General features: G+C 43.5%; 3 protein-coding genes across 3 annotated transcripts in view; 1 reads left to right on the top strand and 2 right to left on the bottom strand.

The window, feature by feature from the left end:
* Positions 1 to 16,397, top strand: part of LOC135347803 (uncharacterized) — a gene marked incomplete in the record, with an annotated part of 825,189 nt that overhangs the window by 757,250 nt on the left and 51,542 nt on the right.
* The window catches only part of LOC135347834 (uncharacterized), a 160,759-nt gene that overhangs the window by 125,557 nt on the left and 18,805 nt on the right, over positions 1 to 16,397 (bottom strand). The gene's annotated exons all lie outside the window — the stretch shown is intronic.
* LOC135348148 (uncharacterized) lies at positions 2,523 to 3,395 on the bottom strand. The gene has a single exon (XM_064546326.1). It carries the CDS (start codon positions 3,393 to 3,395, stop codon positions 2,523 to 2,525), a length of 873 nt encoding a protein of 290 aa, XP_064402396.1.

Below are 16,397 nucleotides of genomic sequence, written 5' to 3'. Positions count from 1 at the left end.
TTCAATATTTCATTGGATAATTAGAGAAATAATGCTATTAATGCGGTAGCTAAAGCAGGAAGCGCGAGTTGGACAGTCTCATTTGGAGTGGCCTTATGTCACATTTTTTGGGGAAAATCAGAGAATAATCGGATTTTATGAGAATAATAGGCACATTTTTCAAGAATTAGAATAATGGGTGAAAAAAAGGATAATTTATCAGAGCCTACAGACCAACCCCAACTAATTAGCGATTGTTTACAAACATTCACAATTATGTACACAAACAATATTGTATGAAGGTACAAAGTGACTAAAGGCACTAAATAAGTGTTCTCAATCTTCTCACGGTGACATGGTTCAATTAATCAGGATCTGCAGAAACTTGTCTATGCCGAGGTCGTATCGGCAGACGCTCTTTTCCCAGGAAATGTTTTCTTCGCCTACACACAGGTTTACAAGTTCAATGGTGGCTCATGATGTCTACTGCTGATGTAACTAGCTAAACAAACTTATATTGAAGCTAGGAAGACTACAGATGTTACTCTATAGTTACTTACCTGGTCCGTCTCAAGAGCTGCATGAGCTTCTTCCTCTGGCTCTTCAGGCTCTTTATTTTCTAATTGAACTCTGAGGAGTAGCTTCCTATCTGGCTATGATCCCATGCAGTCACTCCCCTCTGACTCAACAAGGCCATAGGCATGGATATCCTCACTGTCTAGCTGCACTAGAGCCTCGCTAAGATTATCCTACGAAGATCTTGTACAATCCATCCAGTCTAAAGAGTAGAATACTAAAATACTAAAAATGTGTGAGTATAGTTGTACTTAAATGTAAATATCTTATGATTGGAACATTTCTAAGAAAATCTGCTGATACCATTGTGTAGGCGAATGAATAAGCTACAACATATCCAAAATTGTTTCCATGACAACATAAGTTAGTGGGTTTGTGGTGATTAATAAAACTGTACCCAATTGTTATAGGGGTAATCGGTTAGGGAGAAAAGGCCAACGGTTTCCGGCTATAATGTATCTTATGAAAGATTCGATGTTACTCTACATGTACACATCCTCCGCAGTGCTCAAAATTGCTAGTTTTTCGGCTAGGGAGAGATTTGAAGAAAATCTTACGGCTAAGGTCTAAAAATTACACGGAGTAAGCTTGAATAAATTGTTAAACTTTTGATAAGAAAAATTTTTCTAAAAATACTTTAGTTCCGGAAATAATTGGTTACGTGCATTTTTTTACGATCACCCTTTATCACCTAAAATTATTTCCCACTACAACAACTTTTGGGGAAATATTTTTGAATCATGTTGTAGCTTATTCTTTTACCTGTATCAGCACAATTTCATGTTCCAATCTTGAGATACATTTAAGTACAACTACTCACCTATTTTTGTATTCTAGTTTTCGCTTTTATAACAGTTAGGCGAACGACTTGTTCGCCTAACCATTATAAAAGCGAAAACTCTAGATGGATGCACTGTAGTAATTTCTTTCGACAATACTATATGAAGCATACCTCAAGGCAGCACAATGAAAATACCACATGAAAGAGCAGCTCAATGCGCATGTGCTGGTACCTACAGCGTGTGCATAGCTCCAACACAGTCCGCACAATAATTTTTTGAAAAGTAGCCATTCCGGCTAAAGCTGGGAATAGCCTCGAGACCAGCCGTTCGTTATCTGAAAGAACGCCTGGTCAAGTTCTAATGTAGCACTCGTTCTATGGTCCAGGAATTTCTTAGACCGGTAATTGCCCGCACAAGGTCAAAGGTGTATTACCCATGAATATCATTATGATGCTATAAAACGCTGACTCAGCTAGACAAGTTGCACATAACTTGACCAGGCGTTCTTTCAGATAACGAACGGGTCTCGAGGCTAAGTTGGGAAAGGGTTAAGCGGATTGGAACAGAACTGAAATTCAAATTGTGATTGACGAAGATGTTTGTCAATCACAATTCCTCGCAGTTTCTTGAATTTTAAGAATCACTCGCATAGATATTTGTCATCTATGACAATAATTATGGCCACACCAAATGTTTCACGGATTCGGGTCATATTTTTGCAGAATGCCCAAAAAAATAAACCAATTAGTGGTCCAGGTCAGAGGTCAGAATAGCCACGTGATCTAGCAAAACCTTGTAATGTTTTGCTAAAGTTAATATTGACCCGCTGTGTTACCCGGACTGTAGATATTTACGTATCTATGTCCGGACCTAGCTACTTATTCTGGCCTGTTTTCCAGATCGCCGGAAGTCACGTGACTAGTTCGGTGGTCACGTGATCGTCGGCTCCGTAGGGCCATTGCCGGAATGCGTATATTGCTATTCCGGATCTAATTAGTTGTATGGGGGTCCCAACTGGCCCAAAGTGGTTATCCCTAGTTAGGTTAATAATTGTAACAGTATAGGGTTAGGGTAATTATATTTAGTTGGGACCCCCAAAGGAGTATAGAGGTAGGAAGATAATTATGACACTATGACAGGTCCAGAACAATAGATCGTAGATCACAATAATAACCAAAATTGAGTTCAACCAGTCCTTTGTGGTTTAGTTAGTGCCTTCGCTACCGAAGCGAGCTGGTCCTTCGGGGTGCGAATATATGTCAAATACGCTGAGCTGTTCCACCGACCCATCTTCTGGATGATGGAGTCCTCCAACCCTGCAAGAGCGGCTGTTGTGGCAGCACCAATTCGGAAGCTGTGGCCAGCATAGGAGGATTGAGGGAGACCTATTGCCTCCAAACTCTCCCGTAAACGCTGGATGAACCATTCCTTCGAGGCTGAAGTCGCGTCACGGAGGACAAAGAACGGGCCGGGGTGATTGTTGCGATGTTTGAGGTACGCCAGTATCGCGTCAACAGGGCATATTTTGTCATCAGTTCGACCCACAATGACATCGGCTCCGCGGCCAAACTGGTCACATTTTGATTGACGCAAGTGGATTTGTACCATCTGGGGTTTGTCGTGATTGTCGACGGCGAAGTCTCCCCAAGATAGGTGGAGGTTTGGGTCCCAGTGAGTGTTCCTGGGTTGGATCAACTCCCCAAGACGAAAGAACCCGAAGAAGGCTGTAGCAGCGATCGCCCAAAAAACCTCTCTATCTGGGAATGAGGCCGTGTGCAAATGTGCCTGTACAGCCCTCAAAATGTGGATTGTAATGGGCAATCGGACTCGAGATTTAGTGCCTTTTAACAACCTGAGCCGGCTGATCCCTGCCTGGGCCCACTTGAGGATAGGTAATGACGATCCTTCACGAGGATCTGGTAGACCAAGAGACAGTTGGGTGTTCCTAACAGATGCAAGGTATGTTTTGACAGTCTGGGGCGCCAGACCCTCATCAGCGAGGTAGGAAGCAAACGAGCATAATAATAATTCCGACACAGGGAAAGGGTCAGTGATCATACATTTAACACAAAATTTATTAAAACGGTTCATTGCTGTGGTATAAGTTTTTTGAGTTGCCGGTGCTAATCCTGCTTGAAAATAGCGCTGAACTGAGGTCGCCATTGGGAAGACGTCCAGTCGGCCTTCTCGTTCAGCAACAGGTGCATTAGGGCCAGAGGCGTCTGTGATGGTTGTCTGTCCATGAGCGGGGGCTTTAGGTGGAAAGAAGGCAATTGGTTACGCGAAAGATCATCAGCCAGAAAGTTAGCCTTGGTGGTAACGTACGTCGAGGCCAATGTGAATTTTAAGCGTGCCTCTACAAATGCTAGACATCGTATCAGGTGCATCATGCCCATGTGTCTGCTGGTTCTAGACCGAAGGCAGGCGACTACCACCTGGTTATCGCAGTAGCAGGTTATGTGTTTTCCTTGCCATGATTGTCCCCATGTTGCACAGGCCACAATAATAGGGATAAGTTCTTTCTCGGCAATCGTGAGAGGCTGTGCTCTCTCGTTCCACCGTATCTGGAACCATGCTGTACCATGCCAAGCCCCGCAACCCCAAGAACCTGAGGCATCTGATGTGAGTGCTAGTCGGGGGATATGCAGGGGGGGTGGGAAGAAGGATGAGCCGTTCCATTGTGATAGGAATTCTGCCCACCAGGCCAAGTCGGCCCTGAACTCATTGTTCAGACGAATGGTGGCCGATTTTGGTGCCGAGCTTCTCACCGTGGTCACCAGATCAATCATTCGGCGTAAGAATGTACGCCCTGGGCGGATCACTTTGCATGCATGGTTCAGGAGGGCAATTAGGGATTGGAGTTCCTGTTTTGAGCAGGTCCTTCGGGTTCCCCATTGAGTAATTGTGGTGACCAGGCGTTTCAATTTATCGGAAGGTAGGCATAGCTGCCCGACCACTGTGTCAATTTCTATTCCTAGAAACGTTAATGTTGATGAGGGGCCCTCTCGCTTGTGGGCTGCCAATGGGACCCCCAGGGAGCGGCACTCCCTCTCCAGGATCTCCAGGTATTGGTGACACTGTGAGGAATTTGGCTGGCCAATGACGATAAAGTCATCCAGATAATGGTATACTTCTGGGACGCCTGTTTGTGTGAGGTGCCAGTTCAGGGCGTCCGCAACTGCATTGAAGATCTTAGGTGCCGAACGGAGCCTAAAAGGGAGCATTGGGTCAATAAACATTGAGCCGTTCCACTGTACGGCTTGAAGCGGGCGGTCGTCTGGGTGGACTGGTATTAACCTATATGCGGCTTCGATGTCCACTTTAGCTAGAAGTGCTCCTTTTCCGATATGGAGTATTCTGTTGGCTATATCGTCCACCGTGGTATAGGATAGGGAGCATAGCTCAGGCTCAATTCCACCGTTGACGCTACCCGTGGGAGGGTGGGATAGGTCGGTGATTAGGCGCCACTTGCCGGTGTTATGGCCCTTTGGGATCACCCCAAAGCGATTGAGTTGGGTTGGGGGCAACAGATGGCTCGGAGGAAATGGGCCGAGTAGCCTGCCAAGGGACTGCTCTTTCTGTAGGTATGCCGTAACCACTTCAGGGTGTGCGGTCGCGGATGGCATATTCCTAGTTGTTGAGATGAGAGGTGCCCCATACTGGAACCCGATTCGGAATCCGTCTGTTAACCCATTGATAATATAGTTGGCGAACGCCTTATCTGGGTGTGTCTGGAGGGCATGCTTCCAGGCTGGAACTACCAATGGTATTCGACATGGAGTGAGCTTGGGGCAGGGGTGGGCCCGAAGAGGGCGGCATGCGTCCAGTGCCAGAAGGTCGGCGGTATAAGGGTACAGGTTGTCCCACAGAATGTCTGTGTGGGAGAGTGTGGAGTTACATTTTTTAGAATGGCTCAGTTAGAGACCACGTATCACACCTTGTGGGTGGAGTTTCTAATATCCTACGTGTGTATGCATACCCAACTCTAGCTATCTTATGAATTATTCTACCTATGCATGCATACCTTGAATATAATACTTTTAGCTGCTATACGTTGAGAGCAGTACCAACACAAACAACACTAACAACACAATAAATGAATAGTGGTTCAACGTAATGACGTGGTGAACTACTACAAACAACACCAACAACACAATAAATGAATAGCTATAGAGTGGTTCAACCTAATGAACTACTTAAAGGGTCCGTTTCCCTACGATTGAAATGTCATTGATGCCAGTGGCGGCCCTGACCATATGAAGGCTGTGGTGGGGGGAAGGATGGCCGGGGGGAACGGGGTCTACTGGTGTTTTGAGGACAAGAGGTGATCGGATGGGACCCTCAGCATCCTTGGCAGGTGTGGGCTCTGAGGCAACGTTGGGCTTTCTTGCCGAAGCAGTAGCCACGGTTGTAATTTATACACACGTCCCCTCTCTGGTCCCTTCTAGGGTAGGGGTAGCTGGGACGTGCCTGCTGTGAAGCCCCTGTCTGAGTAGGCCAGGCCTGGGGGTTGGGCCAACTGCTCGTGGGGTTGTACGGGCAGTTGGACGTCGTGTGGTCTGTGTTAAGACATAGCTCGCACCTCGGGAGTGTCTTGGCCCGGCCTGTGAAGGCCTCGTTGAAGAGTGTGCTGTCTATTGTCGACCAGTTCAGATCCCGTCTGGCTAGGGCTTTCCGACGATATTGTCTATCGTAGGCTCCAGTTTCTTTCTGCCCGGATGATAGTCCCTAGGTAAGTGAACAATGCAGGGGCCTTCTCAGGGAAGCGAGAGGTGAGGATCCCTGCCATGAGTGCATACCGCTCTGCCCACTGGGATATGTCCTGAACAGGTGGGTGGGCTGGTTGGGGTCTACCCGATGCCGAGTCGAGCGGACTGTCCCTGGTGATCTCGGACATATCAACGTACTCCAGGTTTAGAATCTTCTTAACTGTCTTTGACGGTAGAAGTGCGGCCGGATTATCCGGTGCTGGTATGGGCGGTGTTAGTGTGGGGATGGGTAGGTGGGGCTGTCTGGGTTGCTGCCAGTGCCAGTAGGTCGAGCCCTTGGCTGGCTGAGGAGGGCATCAAGGGGAGGCGTCGGCTCTCGCCTGGGAAGGATATAGGTGAATGCCTGTATGTGTTGGCAGCAAACTATCAGAATGGATAGCCAGAATGGATAGCCAATGGAGTGATGGCCCATACCGTGCCCTATATGGAGCTATCGGAGTGGATAGCTACTGGCGCCTGGCGTGAAGCTATCGGAATGGATAGCCGGTGCCCATGCCCTTAATTAATTTATTTCAGTTACATGACTGTATATCTGGCAATGTGAAGCTATCGGAATGGATAGCCGGTGCCCATGCCCTTAATTAATTTATTTCAGTTACATGTATATCTGGCAGTGTGAAGCTATCGGAATGGATAGCCGGTACCAATGCCCCCAGTAGTGTGCAGCTATCGGCGTGGACAGCCAGTTATATCTGGCAGTGTGAAGCTATCGGAATGGATAGCCGGTGCCAATGCATACCCTTGGCAGTGTGAATGGATAGCCGGTGCCAATGCATACCCTTGGCAGTGTGAATGGATAGCCAGTGCCAACCCTAATTCAAGCTATACCCGGCAGTGTGCAGCTATCGGAATGGACAGCAGTGCGTGTGGAGCCATCGGAATGGATAGCAAGTCTTAATCAGGCGAGGCGGTTCAAAGAATCACCGATGCCACTGTGATATCCAAGCTACCAATCTAGGTGCTTACCCGCATCGCCTGATGTTGGTGGTGGGATAGTCCCTGGGGGTGGTGGGATAGTCCCTGGGAGTAGTGGGGTAGTCCCCGACCCTGTTGGGGCTGTGGAGTAGTCACCGACTCTGGTGGTCGCAGTAGCTGGATGGCCGCCTGGTATGCAGGCAACTGTGTTTCCAGCCACTCCAGCTGCTCTTGTGAGAATCCAGGGGGAGTTTCAGACGATCCCGTGGCCATGGCCCGAGAGACGCAGGGGTATATACGACCGAGAAGAGAGAAATAGAGTAGTTCTTCTTGCAATTGCATGCACGTGGCCGACTGACTGCGCTGTGTACGTCGCCACATCCCCTTTCTCGTACTCCCACGCTAATGGCTTTGTTGCATGTGAGCTCACCAATATTAACTATGTTTAACCAAGCTTAAACCTCATTTGACTTTTTGTGGTGTGTTGTGACTCTGTTTGTGGTTTTATAATGACAAATTTTTTTCTTTTTTTTGCCTGCCACCCTGGTCTGTTTTTGGAGATTAAAAGTCCGTGAAACATAATTGGTGTGGCCTATCTATGTGAGCGATTCTAGTAACCATCGATTGCAGAAGAAGTTTACATTGGAAAGGAAGTTCATTGCGGCTATACTGTTCGAGGGGCCGGCAACGAGGGAAATCTCGTACAGCCCAACTTGAAATCAATAGAAATCAAGCATAGAAATCTGAAATCTTCTTAGCCTCGATCCCAGGCCGAGTTTTCGCTTTTATAACGGTTAGGCGTTATAAAAGCGAAAACTCGGCCTGGGATCGAGGCTAAAATCTTCTATGAAATCTCGAATGAAATCTTGAGCGAGGCTATAAACCACGCCTTTTTAAACGAGCATGCTGACTATAAAAGGGCGTGCCGTGGGCAGCTCCGACCGGAAGCAACCAAAAAATGACAAAATGGCAACAATGAATATTCTTGAGTCTTGAAAAAGACGCCCTTGACAGTTATAATGCACATTCTTTACATTTTTACATTCTTCTTTTGATACGCCTTCTTCCGCTCTCTCACGAGATAGTAGACACAAACTAAAAACAAAAAATGGCTGTCAAAAGTTTATTTCAAGAAGTCTGTTCTCAACCTCAAAGAAGCCAACTGGGGGTTCCACAGGAGCTAAAGTTCGAGACTGAAGATACCAAGCAAGTCTTTGTAGGTATAATTGACAGTGCTAAGCGTTATCTTGCTGCCAGAGATGCATTGGCCCAACATAAGGATCTGACAAACTGATGCTGGACATAAATAACTCAAGTAAGTAGTCCTAGGTCTATAGTAAAAGTAGTAGTCTAGTATAAAGTAATGTGACTTCATCAACCTGCGAACGCTTTTTCGCTTTTTAACATTAATTTTGTTGTTCATTTTTCATGGATAAAGTAACGAAGAGGAGAGTTGAAAGTCTGTAGGGAACTGAGCTTTGTATAATATCTATTTGCAGTTTGTTCGTTTATATATAGTCATTATGCCTCAGTTGGGCATGCGCAAGGTATACGGTAGTGTGTCTGTGTATGGTGTGTAGATCGACTGTTACAGCTGCTCGATGATAAATGAAGCTCGAAGAGTTTCTGTATAATTATTGTAGGCTGTTAATCATAATTATTTCTTGAATTGCAATTAGTTGGGTTTGCAAAATAATGCTTACGGTTATGTTTGCTTACTTTGAAAGCTAGTACAACTTGTGTGTAGCAAAATAGGGGAATAACGAGAGAATAAAGTAAAATAAAAAGAATTAAGCATTATCCACCAGGGCCGATGAATCCGTCTAAAATGTTGTAAATTATATGTACAGTGTATTCATTAATAATGGTACTGCATGTAGCTTCATTGCCTACACTGAGGCATCATCACCCTTTCAGTAACATTCATTTTTTTCTCAGGTCGCGTTGAAGGACGCTTTGAAGGACTGCGACTGCCTTTGCTTGTTGACAGTCTCCCTGGGTACATCATCAACCTATGTAGAAAATGTAAGTATTACTTCTCAGCGTATCTAGCAATTATCCTATTATATCCCTAGCTCTTTGCTGGGGGGAGGAGAGCCTCACTGTCTGGTGGCATGCACTCCACTTGCCCTATTTTAAAATGGTAGTAAAGAATTTGTTTGATATATACTGATATTCATATAAATTCTTTTTCAGAATCGAACTTTCAGTGAATTTCCACAATGGCACAGTTTCAATACCGTCTATTATGCAAGAAAGCAAGCTTCCTAACTCTTCCACAATGTTCCCTGGAGTATGCTCACTGTAAGCTGACCTGGTGTATCTACATAAAATATTTGTCAGCCATTATGATAATAATTTTATTTTTTTGTTTTTTTGTTTCTGCTTCTGGTAAAAAAGAAAAACTACCAAGAATGTATTTCCCTTCCCTTTGAGTATATTTTTGAGTGTTCACAGTGTGTAGTGAATGGGTTCTGAGCGCTTTTGCGCAAGAGAAAAAAAGAGCTCGTTACTAAGGCTTGAATGAACATTTTGGGGTCAAAGGTCGCGCCCACGGCAGCTCTTTTTATACTCAAAACTCGCTCCGGGGTCCGGAAGTGGCTAATCCGGTAATTAAAGCCAACATGCTCGTTTAAGGGTAAGGGGCGTGGGTATGATTGTGACCACACCCTTTTATTGAATAGCCTCTCAAGAGGCCTTGATTAGATCCGAATTGTCACGTGTACTTCTAGCTCCAAAAAGCTACTGAAACTCACCCTGAAGTCCTTCAAGGTGAGCTGGTCGAGGCTTTGGTAGCCCTCGATGCCATAAAAATGTTGAATACTCACAGATCTCAAGCTGCTTCCACTGAAGATGTCTGAAGCTCAATCTGAAGGATTATTGCAGGTATAGCTAGCCTAAACTAGCTAGATTCCTGGCTTTGTCAAGCATACACATTTTTGCTACTTGTAGGAATCTTCATTTTCTGAAGCTGAAAAGGAGGCACAGCAATTAATGAAGGATGCTCTTCCCCCGTACATAGTAAAGTGTAAAGTGCTTTACAACCGCAGGATTTGATACAATGCAAGTCATTTTGAAAATTGATGTAAGTGATGAGCCGGGAAATTCGATTGAACAAATAGAACAATTTATCTCTGATGAACACTCTGACCTTTTAACTTCGAAAAGCAAGAAGTTTCCACCTGGGCACAGGATTAGAATACAGCAGTTTGTTAGTGAGCTATGTGCTAAGAAACAATCACTTGGAAAGAGAGGTCACAGTGAACATAAAAATAAAGCATCAAAGAGAACAAGTGATACATCAACATTAAAAGTCAAACAGGAATCGCGGATTGTGTTCTGTACGCAATGGCAGTGGCCACCTGCTTGATTCTTAAGGATGACCCAACTACTGTTGTGTTTCACCAAGATGAGCTAAGAACACACGTTTGTCAGTGCCTAGAAAAAGGCACGATAACACTGTTCCCTGTGAAGAAGAAGAGGAGGCATGTTAGCCGAGTGTGTAGAACAGAGACTTTATCAGTGTACTGTTACTGTCACATGCCAGATCATGGCCAACTAATGGTACATTGCAGCCAATGTGATGACTGGTTCCATCGGCAATGCTTACAAAAGATACCTGATGATGATATAGATTTTATTTGTAACATTTGTAGTAAGAAGATCTAGCTATAATTATATTAATTATCAGTAGTCCATGTATACAAAATTTAATGTTGTGTATTGAAATCTAACTGAAATCTAACTGAAATCAAAAATCTATGTGACTGAAACCAGAAATCTACCGAAATCTCTATGAAATCCAGAAATCATTGCAGAGAACAAAAGAAATCTATTGAAATCATGAAATCTTAGACCAAACCATGAAATCACTTGGAAATCAGGAAATCCAGCTGGAATCACGAAATCATTTCGAAATCTATAGATTTCGAAATCTCGTACACTAAAAACACCCGTTGCCGACCCCTCAATACTGTTGGAAGTGAGAATGGACAATATTCAACCTTCCCTTGGGCATCTGTTTCAGCAAGAAGAAAGATCGATTGTACAGTAGACTCTCGGTCACCCTTAGGCTTTGGAACCCGGAATAGCGAGGTGGCTGCAGCTTAAAAACGACCTTACCTCGAATTTAATGACTACTTTTGCGGGTTCCATTCTGTTCTCTGGCCGGTAAACAGAATAGCGAGTGGCCGTACTTCAGGGTGAGTTTTGTGCAGTAAACATTATAGCTAGCATTCCGTGCCAAGCCAAATGGCCGATATATCGAGGTGGCCGTACTTCAGAGAGCCGGAATAGCGAAAGTCTACTGTACGTACATGTGCGATCATAGATAAACGGGATAGACAACGCCCAGCACTTCTGTTGGACGAGGCGAGTTGCTAAAAAGGGGCGTGTAATGAGCAAAAAGGGGTGTGTGCACTCAAAATGTCAGTAAATATATTAATAGTTTGTAGTATTATAGCAAACTGTGCTCTTGAGGAGACACCAGATACACTTAGATAATTAATCTTTTAGAGCTGCTTATGCAAAGTGATGAGGAAGTGAGCTCCAAAGGGGGGTGTAGTCTGGGCCAGACCTCTTTCTCTCAGAAGGGGGAGGGGGAAGAGAGAAAGAGGTCTGGAGCAGAGGAGGTTGGACACAAAGCCAAAAAGTTACAGTTGAATGGCCAAGGCAGAAATTTATTTCTCAGACCGGAAGTACTTCCTGTTGTCCATTTGGATATGCGGTTTCAGCTCAATTTTTGTACAAACTTTAGCTTAGTGTAACATTTTATTCCTTGAAGGTACTATATAACTATATAATTTTATATTCTTTATTCTTATTGCATCCTCTTCATAACAATATCTATATCACAAGTTCAACACAGAGCCTTGCTTAGTAGCAGAAGCTTTTGTGAAACCACCAAAATCTTGTGGTTTTGACTTACCTGTACATTAGCTGATGCAAAATCAGTTCCCCACCCCATACCAACTCCAAACTTGGTATATCGCTTGTTTACAGGTTAATACCATTGTATTTCAAAATTTAATATAAAACCCAATGGCCACTCAAGACTTCAAGACCTCAGGAGCCAAGGCCGGTGTCATAGGAATGAATGACTCCCCTAAATAATGACTCCCGGTCACTCCTACCATAGATGTAGGAGAGAGGGATTGGAAACGAAAGTAGATTTCAATGTACTTCACATATGACCTCGATAAACATCCGCGCCTCGCTTAATGAGGGCTAATCTATTCCCCAGGAACTTCGCGGGTAACTGAGATTATTGCAAATCTAGGATTTTATGAGTTGTCACTAGTATTCTGTCAAGTTTTCCAGTATCCAGTGCAACTGTGCTTTATATAGATAGTGAATAACCATTATTCAAGCTCTATTTACCGTTGCAACTATCTTCTTCATTGAATTTAGGTAAGTTTAATCTTGTATTGTACACATTTATCCCTTTTTCTCTGAAATGATTAATGTTTAGGTCGTATACTTCAATATGCTTGTTGGTAAATCATGTGGTATCACCCCAAGCCAAAGAAAATTAGTCATACATCAGCTGGTAGAATTTAGTGCTAGAAAAAAGTTGAATTAAAGAGCACCACTAAAGATCCCTTTTTTGGGAATACGCTAAGCGTTACAGAAATTTAAATTTTAGGCATACATTCCCTTATGATTGGTGATCACCCCAAGAGCATTAGTTTTGGATCAGGTGGATGTATAGCTTTTGTGTGCATGAATGTGTAGTCACCTATTTTTACCTCATAATTGTTATTGGCCCGGTAGTTAGATTGTGGTGAAGGGCCTGTAGGCCCGAGATATTTAACTACTACAAATGCTGTTTCATCTATATTTTATATAGCAATACCTCGCAAGCCAAAACTTACTGAGTACGCTGAAGAAAAGAAGACAGAAGAATACCCCTCCTCTCTACACCCTACACGTCACCGCCCTCGTAAATGTTATCGGCTGTTCCGGCTATATATACACCCTTGTATACCTCACCAGCTTCTCTCCATCTAAGACTGTCTGATTAGAGTGCTAAACTAATCATAATTATAGCTGTAATAATCATTTTTATCGTGTAAGTTTTTGTTAATGTTGTTCGGTTTGATCCCACTCGTTTTACACTTAGAAAGCAACTGGCAGTGCTGTGGAGTGTTTTGCTGTCTCCAAGTGTATGTAATTATACTTAATGAATTGGAAATTAAAATGTACGCTCACCAGCCTAGTATATATAGAAACTTCGTACAATTGATTCATCAAAAGTGAAAACAATTATTAAGAAAGTTACATGGTGTATTATGTATCTTGTCGTATGAATGATCATGGTTATTGCCTCAAACTAGTGGACTTCTTGATGGTTTTTTTTTTCATTTAATTAAGTTGGCAGCAAAAGAGAAGCCTCTGACAGTCACAAATACATTCACAATTTCAGGGAACTAAGCATCCTCTGATGATTTTATATCTACTGTGAAACAAGTATCCAATACCACTAGCTCTGCACATTCTCCTTACTATTACCATGTACCAATGCACTGTTGATTGTGTCTCTTTCCCTATTCTTTCAACGCTTATGCAATGAGTTTTCCTCATTTGAGGCAAGAAAAGAAGACAAGAAAGCGAGGCGCGGATGTTTTCCGAGGCCCACTTCCGTTTCCAATCCCTCTCTCCTACATCTATGCTCCTACCTAGTCACCAGTGACCCCCGGTCACCCACGCCTAGGAATAAATGACTCCCCCGGTCACTGACTCCTAGTCACGAATGACTCCCCCCTGGAAAAAATGACTCCCCCGAAATTTATATACGAACACTGATCCATAGAGCTAAAGAGACTTTAGGGGCTATACTAAGTACATCCTCAAAACCTGTCACAGTGTGACTATACAATCAAGCTCAAGACTGTTATCAGGACTGCATGCATGCTATCTGTGAGAGACCTACAAATGTTATATAGATCTAGTTTAAATGTATAATGTATTGATTATAATTACAGCTGTTCCTTACTGTAAACTGGTTCAGTCTAGCTATGCTATCAAAAAACTTATAATACAACAACATCCATCAAATTAAATAGATCTACAGTGCATGAAAAACAAACAAAACAACAGTGCAAATTAACAGTGTATAAACAAAAACAGCTAGTGGAAGGTAACGAAATGCTATAAAAATTCTATCTAGATCTACAAGTAGGACAAAACCAATCTCCAAGTGGAGATACTTTAATACAAACACATTTATAATGATACCACACATTACACGTATCGCACTGGACCATTTCATCATAACAGTCAGGGCGGAGACAAGGGCAGTATATCGTAATTACTATGCTGGAAAATCTTTCTGGTCTCTTTCGGCTACTAACATCTTTTGACTTTGGAAATCTTCTGAGTTTCTCATTTTCAAAGCAACGCACAAGATGTGGCCTCATTTTGTCTTCATTTAGGGTGATGGTATCCAGATTGCCTCCTTGCAATGCGTGGTATGCAGCGGCAATTGCAAACAAACCACAGTTGTTACTGCCACTGCTCTGCTGTTGAATGGAGGCCACTGACAGTAACAGCCCATTGTGCGCTATTAAAGGCTTGTACATCTGTGCGATTTGCAGCTCAGCACTCGGCTCCAGGTCTTTCCCATATTGGAAGCAGCTATCAAAGAGGAAAAGTTCCCCCTTGATGAGTGCTGTCGCAATCCAGTGATGCCTCTCTGTTACAAAGAATATCTGCACGGCTGTATAGGATATAATTATATATAATTATACGGCCAAGGATGAGGATGAGGTATAATTATGTATATACCAATACTATAAATAATACTACTATTAATTTAAGTAGAAATTATACCTGTGGCTTCACTACTAGTGACTGCAGGAAAGGACATCTTCTGAACCAGAAGAGTAGAGAAGCAGCCTTCAATGTTTGGAAATTGCATTCTCATTAGTTTATGAGCGGCATACATATGACGGTCAGAAAGCATCCCGCTCTCAGCAAGAACTACATCCTTGTCTCCCGTTCTCAGGTCCAAATCCTTCACCCAGTAGCTTGAATTTTGTCGAATGTGCACACAATAATTATAATGAATGGTATAGTGTGCACATATTAATAATAATTAATGATAGCTCCTGTTAACAAGTATATAACTATATACCTTTCTTGTTACAGACTGAGTAGTCCTTTGCTTCTTCAAAGGTGGCTCCATAGAGGATGCAGCCTTAACGTGAGAGAAGGGGGCGTCTCGCTTGCGAGAGGAGTGAGCATCTGGCTTGTGAGAGGAAGGGACGTCTGGCTTGTGAGAGGAGGGAGCGGCTGGCTTGTGAGAGGAGGGAGCGTCTGGCTTGTGAGAGGAGGGGGCGTCTGGCTTGTGAGAGGAGGAAGCGGCTGGCTTGTGAGAGGAGGGAGCGTCTGGCTTGTGAGAGGAGGGGGCGTCTGGCTTGTGAGAAGAGGGAAAATCACAATTTTTTTCCCACAGCTTCTAAAAATGGAGTGCATAATTATAAAGAAACATTAAATTAATATCGTAAAGAGAAATGTAATGTAGATATAATTAGCTTCAAAATCTAGAGACACATGCATTATACCTTGCTTGGGTCTTTCACAGGAGTACTCGTCAAAGAAGGGTTAAACTGATCGAGAGATTCATCGTGATGGTTGTCTGATAATTCGGAAGGACCCGAGAGAGAACTATGTTGATCCAAGAGAGGTTTTTCGGAGTCTGAGCCATGGTAATGCTTTAACCGCTGTTGGTTAACAGCCTTTTTTAGGGTCTTTCCAGTCTTAGGGTTGGCAATCTTAAAGACTCCCTTGTCCAAGCACTCCACCACCGTGTATGGGCCTAACCACCGAGGCTTCAGCTTGTCTCCCTTCTTACATTCCCTGGCTGAATTCCTCAGCCAGACCAAACTCCCAGTCTTAAACACCTATATAATTAGAAAAATGACATGGCTATGACATTAAACGAGTAATGAAAATAGCCATGGTACGCTCATACAATATATAGCCTGCTTACCCTCTTGTCTGCATGCTTCCGATTATAGTACATCTTGTCCTTTTCTTGGGCATTGTCAATGTTCTTCTTGGCTTTGCTGTGGATATCATCCTTTAACTTTGTAACAGCTCGAGCGTGGGTCATAATGGCACTAATGTCCCAGCTCTGCTCAAGTTCACCCTCGCTGCCTAACTCCAGTTGAATAGGGAGTACAGGTTTCCTGCATGTGGAATGTTATAATAATAATGCATGCATGCCAGATTATCATGTAATTATTATAATAATTATATGAAGAACTCACCGACAGAACATCAACTCGAAAGGTGAATACTTTGTTGCCTTTTGCTTACTCGTCCTATAAGCAAAGAGAATAGTGGGCAAGTGGTAGTCCCAGTCGGTCTGTGA

Source organism: Halichondria panicea, chromosome 14 (genome assembly GCF_963675165.1).
Source record: "Halichondria panicea chromosome 14, odHalPani1.1, whole genome shotgun sequence".
Lineage (NCBI taxonomy): Eukaryota > Metazoa > Porifera > Demospongiae > Suberitida > Halichondriidae > Halichondria > Halichondria panicea.
The sequence above is the reverse complement of the archived record's forward strand: the minus strand, read 5'-3'. Positions and strand labels throughout refer to the sequence as shown.